Source organism: Strix aluco, chromosome 4 (genome assembly GCF_031877795.1).
Source record: "Strix aluco isolate bStrAlu1 chromosome 4, bStrAlu1.hap1, whole genome shotgun sequence".
NCBI lineage: Eukaryota > Metazoa > Chordata > Aves > Strigiformes > Strigidae > Strix > Strix aluco.
The window spans coordinates 26,169,560-26,187,988 of NC_133934.1; the positions used below are offsets into that span (position 1 = coordinate 26,169,560).

Below are 18,429 nucleotides of genomic sequence, written 5' to 3' on the forward strand. Positions count from 1 at the left end.
AAGAGCAGCTGTAAAGTCTCTGGTCCTTTCTCGAATGCGTGGCACGCCTCTGCTCAGTTTTGTGAAAGAGCTGTGGGCGTCCAGCTCCCAGAAGGGTGAACATCAAGAGCAGGCTGCAGGAATTACTCTCTGAAGGCTGCAGTTAATTCAGTATGTTTGTTGTATTCCAGATTCACGTGAGACGTGGTGATCACATGAAGGGAGCACGTATGCTTATACGTGTAGCCAACAACATCAGCAAGTTCCCATCACGTAAGTGCTGACAGCATATACGAGCAGGCTGTGCTCTACAGGACAATTCATTCATTATTGCATTAGGAGGCACATTCTCCTCCTGTGATCCTGCAGGGCACACGACAAAATGTAAATACACAGCGTGCTCTGCCATCCTCCGCGGCATAGCTCTTTGATACATAGGGCCTCCAGGATGGGTTCCTCAGCACCAGTTTTATCTGTCCTCACCACCACGACTGCAGCACTGAGCTGCCTGAACCACACACAAACAGTCAGGATCATATGTAAGGAACTGATTGATCCTGTGACTTTATCACAAAATTTTAGTCGATCTTCTTTTGAAAATACTTTTTGAGTACAAGGAAAATGTAGACTAAAATGTAGACTTTAAACAGTGTGGATGAGATTTGGGAGAAATGGTTATAATCAAAACATTCCTGCTGCCATGCTGAGCTTCGGGAATGCAAGGCAGTGAGAGGTGAAACCATGTATATATCTTGTATATGGTCACAGGAATTGCACAAATTGTGCAACTGTGTACCCTGAGAAAGAAGAAAAATACTGCCATTTTTCATCAGTACCTTTTTAGCCATATTAGTTCAAAGGCTTTCAACATTAATATTGGGAAATAAATGTTTGACATCATTGTTTCATTCTCTTACAGACATTGTGCCAATTTTGACTTCAACTGTTATTGAGTGTCACAGAGCAGGATTGAAGAACTCAGCCTTCAATTTTGCTGCTATGTTGATGAGACCTGAGTATCGTAATAAAATAGATCTTAAATACAAAAAGAAAATTGAAGCAATGGTCAGGTAAACAGTGTTAATCTGTACTTTCAAATGTACACAATGTCAAGGCTTTATTTGTAATGTTATTTTTGCTCATAAAGCCTATGGGCTTTATCCTGTTTTCATAGTATTTCACTGTCTCAGATCTGGAAGGCAAAGAACGATTTCCCCCCCATTCCCTGAAAATTAAAGGCTCTTCTGTTCCCTTGGATGTGATAAACCTTAAATGCAACATGCATGTGAAATGGTCCCTAAACAGCAGTAAAATTTCCCACCTTGTCCATAGAGATGTAAGCGCAGCCATACAGCTTTAGTTGTTCTCTCCTTAGGAATGCACATGTCAATTGTTAGCTACTACAGCATCAGCAGTGTGCTCTGCTGTGACTTTGGCTACTGAGTAAATGACTAAGATAAAAAAGAATGGCAGGACAAAGAAAATAGATGAATTCTTAACATTTTCTTCCTTACCTGAAGTTCTGTTTTGATAGATCCTAGTCAATGTTTTCTGCCAGAGGAGGAAGCATAGGTGAGTGTGTAAGAGCAGGACAAGCATATGTAATGCTTTTCTTATGTATTCTTCTAGCCTCTAACCATTTTGAGGCTCAGGGACTTGTTCAGCCCATATGGGTGGTTTAGGTACTTATTAAATCTCTAAGCTCTCCATGAGGTAATCCAATATTTTTGCTTGAAGCCATGTACATTTTTAGCAACAGATGACTCCTGTGACAAGACGTTCCAGTGCATCAAGTTTTCCTCATAGTTTTATGAGAAAAGTGCCTCATAGTTTTCCTCTTGGGAGATCTAGCCTTTTCTGCATCACTTATGATTTTATAGACCTCTGGTTTTTTTTCCATTTCTCCTCTATCAGTCATATCTTTTCAGGACCTGAAGAGTCTCAGCTTACATAGCTATTCTTTAGGGCTACTGCTCCTTAGGACCTTTCTCTGAAACCCTTTTACAACCTTTTTGGAGGAGGCAGGACCAAAACTACACACTATATTTAAGATGTGGGCAACCCATGGGTTTATGTAGTAGCAGAATGACTCTGTGTTCCACCCAACTTGATTTGCTTTGACTGTTTTTAAAGCAAGCTGATGTTTTCATAGCATATATCGTAATTGCAAGATCCTGCTCCTAAGCCACAGCAGTTCAGAGTCCATCATCTTATACGTGGCAACTTTTTTCCAAGAGGCCTTGCTTTGGCTTCCCGCCCACCCTTGTATTTTCTTGTCACAGAGTTGTTCTGGAATTCTTTGAAGCTTGGCTTGGGCCCATATCAGTCTGAATATTATATGCAAGCTGTGGCATCATGTTATTTTCACTTGCATTTTATGAGCATGTAGAACAGCAGTAGTTACCACAGATGCATACCGTGAGAACTGTTAATCCTATTCTGTTTAGTATTTCTTAACCATTTTTTTTAATTCATGCAAAGTTCTTCCCTATTACCTGGTTAGTATTTCTAGAACATTCCAGTAAGCTTCTAAAATATGCCATCAATGCTAAAAGCCATGTTGACTCATTCTTATCTATCACGTTTATCCAACCTCAGCTTTCCTATGCGGAGACAAAGGAACCGGCCATTGCGAGGGGAACGTACATGCCCAGGCTAAGAGAAATTGTGCGTTCTACAGAGTATCAAGATAGGGGAGCCATCTAATTGGCTCCACTGTTACTAGGGTAAACATCAGATGTATCCTCTTCATTGGAAAATAGACTAAAAGTGACTCTAAGCTCTTCATCTCTAAGTGTTCCATAGAAGACTAAATGTTGAGGTCACATAAGAAATCTGAAAAAAGGTCTCCCCCCTGGCTGCCCTTAACCCAGGTGCTGTGGTGTCTGGATCAGGCCCATCATTCTGACAGACACGTGGATGAACACAAGCCTGTGTAGGGCAGAGTTACAAGCTGTATTGTCCTACCAGGCTGCCAGGTTTAGTTGTTGTTACTTCGATTTTTTGTGGTCAATCCCACCCCAGAAAAACACTGAAATAGAGAAACCATTGCTTTATCTCCTAGACATACAGACCATGAGTTTTGAAAGCTTTCAAAGTATTATGATCTGTTATAGCTTTAAAAAGGTTGTATTGTTTCAAATTAGATGGAAAATGATCTATTTCTGGGATACATAATTGTGATGAAGCTTGGGGTTGTAGTTAGAGGAATTAATCTGGTGGAATATAAAATTCACCTAGAAGCTATGCAAATAACACAAAGGAAGAACACTTGCTAAGTATTAAAGGCATTGTAAAACATCTTTGTTCAAGTTCAAAACGCTTGAGGTTTTTATTAACATTTGTATCTTGCTTCTAGACGTCCAGACACAACAGAGACAGAAGAGCCAACAACAGCCTGTCCACATTGTGCATTCCAGCTCCCAGAGAGCGAACTTCTGTGTCCTGGCTGCAAAAACAATCTCCCATACTGTATTGCAACTGTAAGTATCTGCTGTTTTCTGCAGTGTCAGAACAAACACAGAGCTTTTCATTCCTGCTAAAAACCATTTCATCTGAACATCCTTGGTTTGCCAGTAGATTCAGGCTAGGTGTTTTTGTGGGTTGGTTTGTTGGGTTTGGTTTTTCCTAAGTTCTTACCAAATAAGTAAAAGAAATTCTTGTCGTCTTTAACTATCCTAGGGTGTCCTTAGTAGCCACCTACAAGTTGCAGGCACTTAAGGGCAATAGTAAAATCACAAAGTGGTTCTGGAAGTCTTCAGCTTCCTGCGCAGGAAGGCAGCTGTGCACCAGGGCTCCCCTGAACACCCAGCACACGTGCCGTCAGGCCAGTTGATGCCCCTGGGAGAACACAGACAGGGCTGTGCTGCTGGCGCCTTCCCAACCCAGCCCTTTGCTCAGGGAAAAAAAACCTTCAAAAAACTTCCAAGTTAAATAATGGTTCAGCCAGTGACATCAGCGTTTCTTGTATTACTGATCCATAGAGAATTGAGAAGTTCTGACATTTTTGTTTCAGGATACTTTAGAGTGTACTGAAAAGGTATGGATGGGGGCTACATTTCCCTGTGGAAAAGCCATGCATCCCACTGTTACCAGCACCAGTACACAATCTTTATACTGAGGTTAGCTAGTGTGTAACTAACACTATTTTTACTAGGTTCAAGATATTTGTCACACTGGGATTGCAGAAAAATCAAAATTTACTTGAACAGGAATCAAATGTTAGAGTTAACATTCTTTATTAAAACTAAAGAATTAAGCCTTACAAAAAAAGTATTAATAGCAATTATTTTTTTACTGCATTGTTTTAGCAGAGTAAGATGACTGGTATATTTCAGAAGTATTATCTTAAGGAAAAAAACAAAAGGCTTTTAAATATAGCTTTACGAGCCAAACAAAGTACATATTCACGTATGTTTCTCATTTATTTTGGCTCTGTCTTGGTTATAGTTCATTTACATCACAGGTATTTGTAACATCATTAGGAATGCAGCATTTTCAAACACAAGAATCAGTGTCAAAAGAGTCTACTGTTGCATATCATATTAGAGCATAAATCTCTCAATATAGTTCAAGGTGCTATTGCATTTTTATAGTATTAAAAAGGTACGTAAGAATTTTTTCTATCAAAAGCAAATTATTAAACCCTACCAAAAAAGCAGAAATCATTTCTGTTGAAAGAGGCAAGTACCAGGCAGTCACTGTGCTCCCAAACTTGACAGCGTTGAGTGCCACCTCCAGGGCTCAGGCGATGGGGCTTTGGGGGCATTTCTCGAACGTCATATACACCACCAAAAATCGCAGTAGATTTACGTACGTCTCGAGACATAGATCTACAGATCACATTCTCGAATTGCCAAACTAAAAGAATTTTAAAAGTTGTAATTCAATACATTCTTAGATTTCTTTTTTTAAAGGAATACAAATGATAATGAAAGCACTGCATCTCAGCGAGAGCTCCTTTTCTGGTTACAGGATTTACACAGTAATCAAACTACAGTAACTATCAGGGTTTGGGGTTTTCAATTCCTCAAGATCTTTTGAACTCAGTTGCTGAGACTTTCTCACAGTAACAGGTACAAAACAACACCCAGTGCACTAGGACAGCACATGCCCTTTAACTACTCGTGCTTTTGCACGCAGGGTCGGCATATGGTACGAGATGACTGGACAGTCTGCCCACACTGTGACTTTCCTGCCCTTTATTCAGAATTCAAGAAGTAAGTTGGGATTTTTTTTCTGTTGCAGGATTCCAATGTCTGTTCATATTTCAGCAGCAAACTGTTTCATTTGGTACTAAAAACGTAACATGTGGGGGGTGGAAGAGGAATCCCCCTTACTTGGTAGTTTCATCTAACATACTCACAGAACGTCACTTCAAAGGGAACCAAAAACTATGATAAGGAAGGAACTGGGCCCAAGATGCAGGGCTCCAACACCAGGAACAGTAAGGAAGGTGATGGGGAGTTGTGTAAGTCCTCAGCTCCTTCCAGGAAGGCGGCCTGACACAGGGGCAGGGGGGCAACACAGCCACAGCAGCAGTCACCAGAACACACTGTGGCAGGTACAGACTGAGGCAGCAAGAATCTCTCATCCCCATTCATCACCTGTGTGAGGATGGGATGGGATGGCCCGGCCCTGTTCAGATGTCAGGAACTGGGATGCTGCAGAAACTGCAAGTGTTAAACCTTTGCTCTGCCTAGACAGAAGCAGCTGTTGCTCTGGCCTGTATCTGTTATATCACACAGGTCAGAACTTCGCTCTAATGCTTTCTGCCTCAGGCCCAGCTGTTCCTTTGAAAAAATATTGAAGTTATCATTTGACCAGTCACCCTTCTTTTAAAACAGCATGTTACAGGCTGAAAACACATGTCCAATGTGTTCTGAAAGGATTAACACTGTTCATCTCAAGAAAATAAATGATTGCACACAGTACCTCAAACCAGAAGATGGGGACCAATAAATTCAGGTATGTGCTAGAGCCTTTAATTTTTTATTTAACACGGCTCCTTCTAGAGGACATCGGGTGTTTTTCCCAGCCAGGGAAATTCAGTGTTCAACAACCTGACTTACAGCCTGGGTCTGGGCCTCAGGTAACCAAGACCCAGCTGCAGCACCCGTTTGCCCTCAGGCATGCAACCACCAGTAGCTTTTGCTACTGCCACTAACCTGGGCACAAAATCATTCCAGTTGTGAGGCTTGGAACATGGTCCTGAACACCAGTTGTGCTTCAGTAATGCAGAGAACAGCCTGAAGATCTCAACATCAGCACATCCACGTGCAGATCTACCAACAAGTTTTTAAGTGTAGGAAGAGAGAGAGATGCAAACTGGAAGGAGCAGATCTAAAGCGCAGGTTGCATGATCTTAGCTTCTATGTTTAACAGAATATAAGAATGTATCACAGGGTAACAGCAACATACTACTGGCTTGAAATATTCCCATTTCAAAGAATGAGACCACTGCTCTGCCTGTACCACACCCCTGGAATCCAAGACTTTGGTTTTGTTAAAGGAATGGTAACTGAACATCAATTAAAGTTCCTCATTAATCTTGACATTTGAACACTTATGTGAAAATGTAGCTGTCAGTCAAAGTAATGGGCATGGGGTATTATAAATTAATATATACCACAGTAACCTTATTTTTGTTAACTTTTTTTTCTGGTCTGAGAAAACCTTGTAGTTTGCATCAGAGTCTTTCTATCCCAGGAGATGACTAACAAGCTCTGTTTATTTTCAGAACTGCAGGTGTTGTCTGGCAAGCAGCAAGGAAAGCTCCATCACTACACTAAATCCTAGTGGGGAAAAGATGTGTAATAACAACCACCATGTCACTTCTATTTTGTGATAGCCTGTAAATATTTACCTTTTGATAAATTTTGTACTTTGATTTATTATAGTAATAAAAATTGATTGATAATTCTTCTTAACAAGCAAAATTTGCATTTTATCTGTGCCAAGGCCAAACCAAACCCCCTAGTGTTTTCTTTTTCAACATCAGTTCTGAACTTTACAACTATTTTCTATTAACATTTCTTACTCTTTAATTATTCCCTTCTGGTTTTGATAAAGATACAACTCATACAAGCACAGGCTCCTTAAGTTTCGGAATGAAATCCCCTCACTGCTTTTCTGTCTCTAACTGAACAAAGGGGAAGTTGTGGGAAAACAGTAACACCACATCCTGTACATGAAGGAAAGCCAGAACCTTCGAAGAAAAGAGAGGGAGGGAGACAGAACACTCCATGAACTTAACCAAAACTTTAAAAAGACTCCTGTGAAACATTTTATTGTAATTTTATACACTGCTTAATTTCTATAATGTACAAATACGCAATTTTGGTTTGGGGTTGGTGGTTTTTTTTTTTTGCATCATGTACTATTTACAAGAGTTCACCACAATGTCAGGGGATTTATTAAAAAAAAGTGAAGTCCTAGGAAGACTTAGCATAAATGCCAGGTAACTAAGCATCGCATTTTCATCAAGTTCATGCACCCCGGTGTTTGTTGCACAAGGATATTTATAGCTTGTAATGCTGTAGCACGTTAAGAGTGAGTAGGACATGGCATGGTGCGAGAGTGGAGTAGCTACATCACCTCTATAAGAGGAGCATTTTCAACACACTGGTTCTGCTTTCCCAGCTCCAGCACTGGACCTGTTTCATGTTCCAGCCAGAAGTTAGATAAGTAAAGCTGCCTTCCAGAGCAAGATTTTATTCTGTTTAATGTCTTGTTTTATCTTTCCTTTTCCCTTCTTTTTTTGTTGTTTCTTCATTTTTCTCTCTTTTTGGCAGCTTGGAAGACTTCGCCTTTTTTTGCTACAAACAGAATATACAGACAGTTTAAAACCCAACTGCAACCTGCCAGAAGCCCAAGTCAAAATGCATTTGGTGTTAAAAGCAAAAGCCCTCTCTCTTCTCTTCCCCCCCCTTTCAGGTATGAAGTGCCGTGGGCATACAGACTCTACAATATTCAGCCCTAAGGGCCAACCACGGTTCCCAATTTGGGATACGTATAAAGCCTGCTGCTAGAACTGTCGTCTCTGCTAACTCCAAGCAAAGGCCTGTGGCTGCTCCTCACCAAGGGCATCACCCCCACCAACACCTAAAATATTGCTACGTTTTGGAACTGGACACGGTATTCAGGAGTTTACAGTGACGCCTCGCTTTGGTCCAACATGCAAGCAGAAGACAACGGATGAAAATAATGGACTTTTTCACACTACTACTAGTTACAAATTCAAAAGTGAGGGATGATATATTGTATATTGACTATGGTTTTTCTAAAAAAAAAATTCAGATGCTGTTACAAGCCCCAGAAAGGTAACCAAGAGGAAAGTTTAGTGTGGTAGTTTAAGAAATTAAATCACCTTAATCATTGCATCACTTTCCACAGTATCTTGCTCTTCCTCCTCAGATTGGACCTCTTCCACATTCAAGTCTTCATTCAGTTCTAAGGCCGCTGCAGATCCTGACTGCCTTTTAGATGTCTTGACAGAATTAAGTGAATATGGAGTCAGATGTGCCTCTTTGTTGTAGGCACGTGTAAAAGCTGCTTTGACCTGTTAGGTTGGAAGGAAACGCTATGAGCATCAGCTTAGGAACTGCAGATTGTTAGCTAACCAACTCTCAGTGAGAGATTCCACATCATCTTTCCTTGGGAAGATGTGGCCAAAGATACATAGACGAGGACACTATCTCAGAAGGACACAGAAAGCACCTAAGAGCTCATTTTAAACAAGTCCTACATAATCCACAGTGTGCATCTTCAGATGCTTCTCACTTAGGCCTCCAATAATTTCAGCACTGTTGTTCTGCTGCCGCCTAATTCAAGTCACTCACACCAAAGCCACCCTCAGCAGCACTGAACGCCGGCCGCACTACAGCAGCAAACGAGATTCTTCCCTTTCCCCGAGCCTGTGACCTGGGATGGGGGAGATCACGTTCAGACCTCACACCTGCCTGGTTTGTAGCAGGGACTTGAGCTTAAGCTCACCTTGTACCCGCTGAGGGACCCAACCACTGACGCAGACTAGCCAGATCCCAGAGGAGTGCCACACAAAGTCCCCCCCGCAGCCAGCAGCTCGGTCTAACTGGACTGTGAAAGATGCCAGCTGCAAGCCAGCCTCTTCACTCAGCGCCCACAGCGTAACGGGTACAGTTGTGCAGCCCTCCTCCTCTGCGCGGGGCAAGGCAGGCAGTGCTCTGCACGAAGGCGAGACAGCCTGCAACCCTGAGCTCCCATGTAGGAAAGTACCAGCTTCCCCTGCCCCTTCTGCGTTCCACTTCCACACCCCTGACACAGCCGACTCCCAGTGATCCTTCACACCAGGAACAAGAGGTGTACGGCAGGGCTGCCCAATGAGGCACAGCCTGATTAGCTTGTAGGATATACCTCTAAAACAGCTGATTTACAAAGACTACCGTTCATTAAATTATAGTTAATAAAATTATTCATTTGCAGCTGCACCAACTTTAGCCTTCCAGCAGCACATCCATACCACAGCTATTATTCTAGGATTTCTTTTTAAAGATACGGAAGAAAAGGGAAAAATTCACAATTTTTACCTTAGGATCCAGCTTTGAAAAAGGACTGGGTTTGCCTCCCCATGTGCTTACTTCCATGATATTTTCAATATCTTCTTTCATCAAGCAGTAAGAGTCCATAAACGTTATAGCTTGTTGTACACCATCTGCTCCAAAGTCTTTCAAGGGCTGGACAAGCGCATCCCGCAAATACGACAAATACTCCATATTTACTGTCCTCTTGCACATCTGGGTTCTTTGTCAAACAGAAAGTAGTAAGTACATCTGTACAACCACCACTGCTCACTTCTAAACACAAGCAACCTGGAGGTAGGCCCTCAGCAAATGGATAATTGGCTGCCTTAACGAGTTAACTCCAAGTTGTACTGGGCCGTTCCTTCTGCCACACCTGCACTAGGGGTAACCCAGCGCAAGGTATCCAACCACCAAGCGGTCTGGGCAAACACATCCCTGACTGAGAAACAACTTCAGGGGGGAAAAAAAAAATCATCACAGTACCACCAACTCTACTAAAAGTGTCTGCAGTCTGACTGTTGTCCAGATTAAGCACTAAGAAAGTGTCACCACCAACACATGAGGATATTCAGAATATACCAATATACCAGTTTGTACCAAGCACAGCAAGGAATCAATGGTAGGTAACAAACCACACAAGAACTAAATATCCATGTCGATATAAACCAGAAGAAGAATGTCGGTACTACCTGAGACTCATGTGCATTGCCAGTTCTTGAATGACACGATCATGTTTGCCTGTGGATGAAAATTTCCCCAGCCAGCTGGGAAAGACAGGAAACTGGGACATGTGACCTCTCATCAGCTCCCCCGGGAGAACACTTGCATAAATAGCCTGAAAAAGTAACACACATGCCAAACCCAAGCCACAAGGAAATAGTCTCACTGACACCATGACATACTGCCCTACTTGCCTGCATGGAAGGGGGTAGGTCAGTACAGTTCCGCAGTAGAAACAGCTCGTTTAAGAGAACACTTTCCTGCTTGTTTCTGTTCAACCCCTTTGAGGTTACAGCTTCATCTCTTGTACCACCCTATTTGTTACCATCTTCTAAAACGTTTGTGAGATTATCGGGGTTTTAAGAGCCATTTAAAAAAAAAAAAAGGGAAAAAAGCCTGTTTGTTTCTCACTTTAGAGTGCAGTCAGACAAACAGCTGACTTCACACAAACAAGCATGGATGGACCTGGTGAAAGAGACATTTCCAGAGAACACCACAAATCTCCATGAGCTCAGCTAGCTAAATTCCTAAGCAACTTCTCTGTTTGCACCTGCACTAAGCAGGGGGTGAACGAGATGACCTCCCAGAGGTCCCTCCCAACTTCATCTCTGATGCCAGTCATAATCCTTCAAGTATAAGTCTGGTCAACGTTTCAGTGATCACTAAAAGCAGCACAGTGACAAAGCTGCAGTCCTCTGTGCTTTGGGAGAAAACTGGCCCAGGGGGAGGCTGGGATAGGAAGCGCATAAATAAAAGCAAGTAGGCTTGTAACTGCATCAGAGGTGATATGTGCCAGGTGCTCCTACGCTTCATAAAGAAGGGTCAAGCTTTTCAAAGTTTCAGAAGACTTAATTTCATGATACAGTGTGGGTTCAGCAATATAAATATGGGAAACTGCTCTACTTGCCAGCAGAACAGAGAATACTACGTGAAGTATGAACTACATAGGTCAGAAAATTATACTGAAACATCCATTTCAAGGGATCAGTCTTACACTGGACACCCATAACGCACATGAAATGAGCGTTAAGTGCTCACCTGTGTTGGAAGAAGGCTCCAGTTTTGCTTACTACGAATCTGTTTGTCCACTATATCACCATCACATATACTGTCAGCTGTTCTACTCAAGAGCACCAAGTGCTTTTTCAGATTTCCTCTGGAAAAAGAACAAAGTTGACTGTATTACAGAGCAGAATTATCCAGACAGGTTTTAGTCTAGCTTTACTCCCTGACACAAAAGCCTGTGTCAGAGTTTAGGGTATGGAATAACTCACCCAGCAGCAGCTGGTTTTACATGTACATAGTTCTCTTGGACAAAGAGGGGTGCTAGTGAATAATCATGGAAGAAAAGATCTGATTTGTCTATAAGAGACATACGAGAAGCCTCCTCTCCAGCAGCAAAAACCTTCCGGACAACATCAAAAGGGCCCTAAGTAGATGATATTTCAACAAGTCAGTGGGTTGCAGGTCAACACAAACAATAATACACCACACAGCATCAACAGAATTACTGTAGTGATAGTACCCATCAAGATCTGGACTCATCAGTACAAGTTCAATGTTCAGTATTTCCTTCCTAGTACTTTACCAGTTTCAAGAACTAGGTTTTACTTCCAGTAGTAAGAGAATTATCTCCAAAACAGGGGACTCGGGATGAGAAGTATGAGCTTCATAATTGCATCTTACATAAGAGACCAGTACATCAAAATACATCCTCAGTCCTGGATGTACTGCTCTTCAACTCTTTGGGGCAAGTCTGACAGCTCCCTGCATCTAGGTTATCAGTGCTTTCGTTCAGAAGATGCTTACAAAGCCTAGTGATTGTATCAGAAGATGACGGTAAAAGCCAACCCAGTATTTCACACTTACCAGTTTGATATCCTTTTTGGCTCTGCTGGCATCCGTTTTAGCCTCATCGTAAGTCAGTGACTTATCTTTTGCACACCACATATTAAGATTATGTAAAACCTAAAGAACAAAATTTGACAATTTGGTAGCGTAAGAGCATTTAAATGGAAGACTCAAGCAGAAAACAGCCTTATCTCCACACATAAAAATAATACTTTTCAAATACTACACTGAAGTCTAGGATTTGTACGTGACATGCTCTCTGAATGGACACTGATGCTGAAGTGGCACTGACCTGTCTGATGTCCTGATTTGCTGCCAGGATTATCTCTTGCATAGCAGGTGGTGGAATTTTTAAACCTTCTTTAAATGCAATAGACATCATGGCACCCTGTAATACACACAGGTGAGAAACTGTCACTAGAGAATTCCTGTGAATTCTTCCCCCTACAGAACACATTGACACATCTATGACAGTTACCATATTTTTGTAGTTTTTTAAAGCACGTATAACTTAAATTTTCTCTCATAAACGTAAGTCATCCCTTGTCACTGGTGTAAAAAAAGCAGCGCATTATCATTTAAAAAAAAAAAAATCTTTGGATATATTTAAGGTAGACTACTAAATCTGAAAGGCTTTGGGATACTTCATTCTCTGGGAAGAAAAACTCAGACAAACTATTTTGAAAAGTAGTTACTCACTGAGGTGGTCCGTTTTAATTGGTGTTTCCAGTTTTGTATACATTCTGCCACATGAAAACAGAAGTTACTGATGGTAATTCAGTGCAGCCCCTACAGCCACAGCCTTCTTACCTTAATCTGTTCTAGACGAGGTCTCTGAAAACGAAGATCAAAACAGTAGTGGACCAAGGAACGCATTTTAGGATGGTTTCGATCGTTACACATACAGATGATGGGTATCTTTGTGTGTCTAATCAAACCAATCAACTCCTGTGATTTAAACACATCACAACGATTACATCAGATAATGTTTAAAATGTTACACCAAGCAGCATTAGTCCCTGCCTTAAATCAGAGCCTTGAGAGATGCAAGTTCCTAACACTCTTCCTACTGTAATCATGTTTCCACACAGTGAAAACCTAGCCCCTCTCCTACTTTTCCCACTATTCAGCTGCACTAAATGGGCTGTCTACCCACTTCCAGCAATCATGTTTAGACCATTCTTCATGAAGCAATTAAGACCAATAAGCCACAGCAGAGCTGTCCCCCTGCAGAACGAGATTCATTTGTCCAAAGCCAGCGTGACCTGGCCTATGCTCAGAGGGAGCACACATCTTTCTCACGCACCCTGCCACAAACAATGAAGCAGCAGGAAGTAAAAAGGTCGGCTTCTTCCCCATCCAGAGAGCTCAGCCCTGAGGCTTCAGCATTGTTAGACTTACCAGAACAAACTTTGCCTGCTCTAATGAAAGCAAAATTCAATTCAGTTTCATGTTCTTGCAACATAAATGTCTGCATCAGAACTAAAGATCTGTATGCCCTTTATTGTCAGAAGTACTGCATGTGACCATGGGAAACCTTCAGAAGCTAAAACTGGAGCTGCTAAGGGGAACAAAGTATAATACTGCCTATGCCACACTGTTTATTCCGTGTTACTGCCTACTGAAGAGAGCAACTGCCCCAGTCAGACTACAAACCTCCCACTGCAGGTACATACCAGCTGCAGACACAGGAGGATAAATTCACCTATCCAGGAATAAACATCTACAGTGCACACATCCAAGTTCATCACTCCAGGTTTCTTATACAGAAGTATCTTTTTCCCCCCCTTTACCAACGCATAATTCTTCTGACACAAAGACTGACTTCTAAAACAGGTCAAATAAACTGTACTCTCTACAGAGAGTTTCTAGGGACCATGGGTTGAGGACAGTAGACTGGCTTGAAATACTTTGTGCTGTGTAAGGTATGCACTATTAGCAATGGCATTAGCTAATAACTATAGCAGTTTCACCTGAATCCCTCCTCTGTCTTCATTGCCTGCCATACCATCCACTTCATCCATGATCAATACATGTTTCCCGCTAACTGATGAGGATGTGCCTGAAAATGAATATGGACAAGAAAATGAGATGGGAATAAAATAGGGTCTTGCTCAGAGTTTTACCCAATGCTTTACAGGTTAGGTAAGCCCATCCTAGACACCTGAGGTGGTGGTGAACCTCCTGCTCCGCCACTTGATCACGTGAATCTATGATCACAGAATAGAACTGACTATAACCTTGTGTCATCTTCCAAGAAAGGCGTCCCATGCAACAGAAGAGCAACTGCAGAGTTCTTCAGCAGTTTGCGCAGATTAACAACTGGTTCTACTAATAGGAGGATTTAATTCTACAATTGCAGATGAAATAAAACAGCTTGCTAAATGAAGCCATCCCTGTGAGAGCTGGATCCCTCCGTGTGATGAGCAAGTTAAATTCCTAATGCTGTTGTGTAATAAGGAAGCCCTGTCCCTCTTGTAACCAGACTTTTAACACAACAAAAATCCTCCTTCAAACCACAGACATACCAGAACAGAAGTCTTTGATGCTGGTGTTGTTAAGTGACTCAGCAACTACTTCCTTTAGACTGTTCTTACTGCGAGTGTCACTGGCATTCAGCTCCACATAGCTATACCCCAGTTCCTAGTCAAAACACATAAACCACACAAAATATGAGAACACAGATCAGTGAAAGAGTATACGCATACTCAGAATTAGAAACAGTATTTCAGAGTTCCAGAAGGAAGTTCTTACAACACCATTTTCACATACAATTCGTGGCTTTGATTCCTTTCTCCCCTTATACTCCTTTTCTCTCACAGACGTGGAACAGACATACTCAAGAGAACTTGTTTTTAAGTGGGGGCCAAGAGGGGAAGTCAGTGGCACAGATTTAGTTCTGAAGGATTAATAGAACTGCCACCAGGGATACAAACAGAACTTCCAGCCAAGGCTGGCTAAGCTCCATGGTATTTCCAGCTGCATATCAAAGTCTTATGCACAAAGAGTCAGGACAAGAAACATGCCACTCTGAAAGCTGAAGGAAAGAGAAGCTTTTAACTATTTAAGAGCTTGGAAACACACTGCTCCCCCAGCAGCCCTAATACTTCAGAACAGGGCTGGGTTCAGTCCCTGAAGAACCAAACCCAGCTGCTCCTTTATCAGCAAACTCCTCTGCCAGGGGCATGCCACGGCACAGCAGTGAGCTGCACACAGCTTTGTTCCTGCAGCTTGAACAACCCAGTTTTGTTGCCTACTCCCATGGAGCACAGTGAAATGCTCTGCAGAGACCTGAAGCAGCTGTGAGCAAGCTAGGCTGGAAACCAGAAGCAGCAAAGACCATGCGGTAGTGCAGAAACGAGCCCAAGTCAACACATCCAGCTCTTCTGCAGGTCTAGTTTTGGTTGTGGCATCAGTCTGCCGGCACAAAGCTCTAGGGCAGGCGGGGAGAAGAGTGGGAGTTACTCTGTACAACTCTTGTTTGAGTTAAGTAATTATTCTTTCCCAGCACAACAACAGTTCTCAAACCTTCCAAGCTGGTAGTATCATATTCTAAGAAAGTTCTTGCAAGTCAAAGAACAACAATAACAATCTGTAACTTGATACAGTACCACTATTAATAAGTTAGCTTTAATGGTATTTCTACAATATGGAGTTCTCAGCTGATTCTCATGATGCAGCAGAACAGTGTTCCAGCTAAGTTCAGAAAAACTCATTTCTAAATTCAGATTTAGAAATGGACACATAGCCCTGTCAACTTCTCTCATCCTAAAGTAGTATTTGATTTTAGAATGAGTCTGGGCAAGATATCTTTGTTAGATATATAAAATCCATGACCCACTCTGTCATAGAAACTTTCAAAAAGCCTGCCAGAATTCAACTCTCACTAAATTTAGTGCAAATATTCTCTGACTTGTAGAACTTGTGCTGAATGCTCACAATTCTTGAAAACCATTTCCAGTCGTTCAACATGCTGTGATATGCTTCCTCTCATAACAGAAAGAAATACAAGAGGTAACGGCCTCAAGTTGTGCCAGGGAAGGTTTAGACTGGATATTAGGAAGCATTTCTTTACAGAACGGGTTGTTAGGTGTTGGAATGGGCTGCCCAGGGAGGTGGTGGAGTCCCCATCCCTGGAGGTGTTTAAGAGTCGGGTCGACATAGCGCTGAGGGATATGGTGTAGTTGGGGACTGTTAATGTTGGGTTGATGGCTGGACTGGATGATCTTCAAGGTCTTTTCCAACCTAGACAATTCTGTGATTCTGTGAAATGCATACACCCACTGCTACATTCTTGCCCCAGACCTGATAAAGGTATCTAAACATACACATATTTTCACCTGGAACCCTGTTCTGAGCAGGTGGAACTAGGCTGGGAGCAGACTGGTCATTTAGGGGATACCAACTGCACCCTGCATCTGTATTCAGATACAGAATCAATATATAACAAAAAGTGCTGGGAACAGCTGTTAATATGAACTCACCTTACAAACCAAAGAAGCTGTAGTAGTTTTACCAACTCCAGGTGGACCAGAAAGTAATGCTGCTTTAAAACCAGTACCATCATCTTTGCCTCCAGTTTTATTGGTCTTTGCTATAAAAGAAAATTCCAGGTTTTACCTAGGTATGTATTACAAAACAAACTGCATACTTCTAACGCATACACATCTGCATCCTAACCATTTGGGGCAAGGCAGCTTAAACCATCTTAGTTTAAGACTTGCAGTGATTCTAAACTGAAAAATAGCAAAAGTGAGATTAATACAATACAACTATTTCAGCAATTTGCTCACCACCACATCATTAAAGAACAAAACCACCAACCCACCACACCAACAAAAACACCCCAAACAAACTAAACCAAACCCCAAACACACCACACAGAAAAACCCCACTACGGTTGAAGTGAAACTTAAATGCTATTTCAAAACACAGAAAAAGCTGTCTATAGGATGGCACACTACATATGACATGGACAATTAAGTCAGGCAGAACCAGGACCTTAACAATTCCCCTCTTCCCCAGGCATGACAGCAGCCCTTTAAACATGTTGGTACCCTGTATTTTCAGGGTAGCACTGGCAAACACTTCTCTTGCTGAGAAAGATTTCAATAGCCTGAACAAGAGGCCATTTTTATATACATTACTGCTAGGTTATTTCTGTTTCTTTTGGAAAAAGCTGATGTTTAAGAGACTACCACAAGACCTAAATATTTTCAGACAGTTTTCTGTTCTGTTGGGTTTGGGGTTTTTTGGGTTTTTTTTTTTTGGGGGGGGGGGGGGGGGGGGGGGGGTGCATGGGGAGGGGTGCATGGGGAGGGGCAGGTGGCAGTGGTAAGTGAACAACTACTTCAACAAAAAAAAACCCTCAGGCTCAACTGCTGCTAAAAATGCACCCAACTGCAGCCTCATTCCCAATTTCTAGAGTTGCTTCTGCTATCTCAAAAGCCCTTATCAGTCCATGGAACCAAGTAATGTCATTGGCATGGAAGACCACAGAGAGAAGTTAACCGCGCTGGTCACCTTGTCCATCTTCTGAAGTAGCCTTGTGCCAATTTCTGAGCCATCGGAGCAATTTATTAGCACAGCTTTGCTCACCCTGTTGTCCGATTATTGCCTTAAGAGATACAGGCTTGTATTTATCTACCCATAGCAATCTCTCTGTTCCATCTTCATTAATCTCAGAATCCAAGTTCCCCTTAGGTTTTGGAGCTTCGTTGTTCTCTTCAGTCTGCCATTTAAAGTCTGTAAGCTTTCGAACAGCAGTGGTTTCTTTCTTGACAGATTTGACAGTATCTCCTTTTTCAGGAGTAGACTTATATTTTTTATTATCTGCTCCCTTTTTGAAGGGGCTAAAATTCCTTTTTCCTGTTTCAGCTTTCTGCGGTGTCTTTTTAGGTCTTGACTCCACTTTCTTTGCCTTAGGAAAATAAAAGTAAGAAAATTAAAGGGAAATTTCTAAAAAACACATACAATAAACATGTTGTCTTTGAACACACATACAGGAGTGCTTAAGAAAGTAACAAAGCTTATGTATTGATAAAAAAAGCTTCAAAAGCAGATAAAGACATTCTTCTCTGAAAAAATAAACTCTTAAACACTATGTCACCTGGTTCTGTAGCACAACCCACAAAAAAGAAACAGAAAATGTTCTGGTCACTCCAAGAGCAGTCCCCTTACTCATGAAGCCTGATTCATCTTTTTTTTTAAAAAAAAAAAAAAAAAGCCAAAACTGAGGACTGTCAGGCTGGAACAAATGGGCCAGACACCCATGAAGCTTTTGCAAAACAACTCTTCCACAAAGTGTTCAACCAAAAAT

General features: G+C 41.8%; 2 protein-coding genes across 8 annotated transcripts in view; one reads left to right on the forward strand and one right to left on the reverse strand.

Moving 5' to 3' along the window:
* WDR19 (WD repeat domain 19) overlaps positions 1-6,903 on the forward strand; it is a 48,950-nt gene extending 42,047 nt beyond the window's left edge. For 4 of the 5 annotated variants that reach the window (XM_074822352.1, XM_074822354.1, XM_074822356.1 and 1 more), the window contains 6 exons: positions 171-252; positions 899-1,049; positions 3,338-3,461; positions 5,122-5,198; positions 5,826-5,946; positions 6,719-6,903. In XM_074822352.1, coding sequence (XP_074678453.1) covers positions 171-252; positions 899-1,049; positions 3,338-3,461; positions 5,122-5,198; positions 5,826-5,940 — 549 coding nt within the window. In that variant the 3' untranslated portion in view covers positions 5,941-5,946; positions 6,719-6,903. Of the gene's footprint in view, positions 1-170; positions 253-898; positions 1,050-3,337; positions 3,462-5,121; positions 5,199-5,825; positions 5,947-6,167; positions 6,289-6,718 lie in introns of those variants that run through there. The other variant, XM_074822353.1, reaches the window with a different exon arrangement.
* RFC1 (replication factor C subunit 1) overlaps positions 4,201-18,429 on the reverse strand; it is a 44,960-nt gene continuing 30,731 nt past the window's right edge. For all 3 annotated transcript variants that reach the window (XM_074822359.1, XM_074822357.1, XM_074822358.1), the window contains 13 exons: positions 17,634-18,030; positions 16,595-16,704; positions 14,639-14,753; positions 14,084-14,172; positions 12,921-13,058; positions 12,403-12,498; positions 12,129-12,227; positions 11,534-11,688; positions 11,298-11,415; positions 10,229-10,374; positions 9,546-9,759; positions 8,348-8,539; positions 4,201-7,796 (listed from right to left, as the gene is read on the reverse strand). In XM_074822359.1, coding sequence (XP_074678460.1) covers positions 7,701-7,796; positions 8,348-8,539; positions 9,546-9,759; positions 10,229-10,374; positions 11,298-11,415; positions 11,534-11,688; positions 12,129-12,227; positions 12,403-12,498; positions 12,921-13,058; positions 14,084-14,172; positions 14,639-14,753; positions 16,595-16,704; positions 17,634-18,030 — 1,965 coding nt within the window. In that variant the 3' untranslated portion in view covers positions 4,201-7,700. The remainder of the gene's footprint in view (positions 7,797-8,347; positions 8,540-9,545; positions 9,760-10,228; positions 10,375-11,297; positions 11,416-11,533; positions 11,689-12,128; positions 12,228-12,402; positions 12,499-12,920; positions 13,059-14,083; positions 14,173-14,638; positions 14,754-16,594; positions 16,705-17,633; positions 18,031-18,429) is intronic.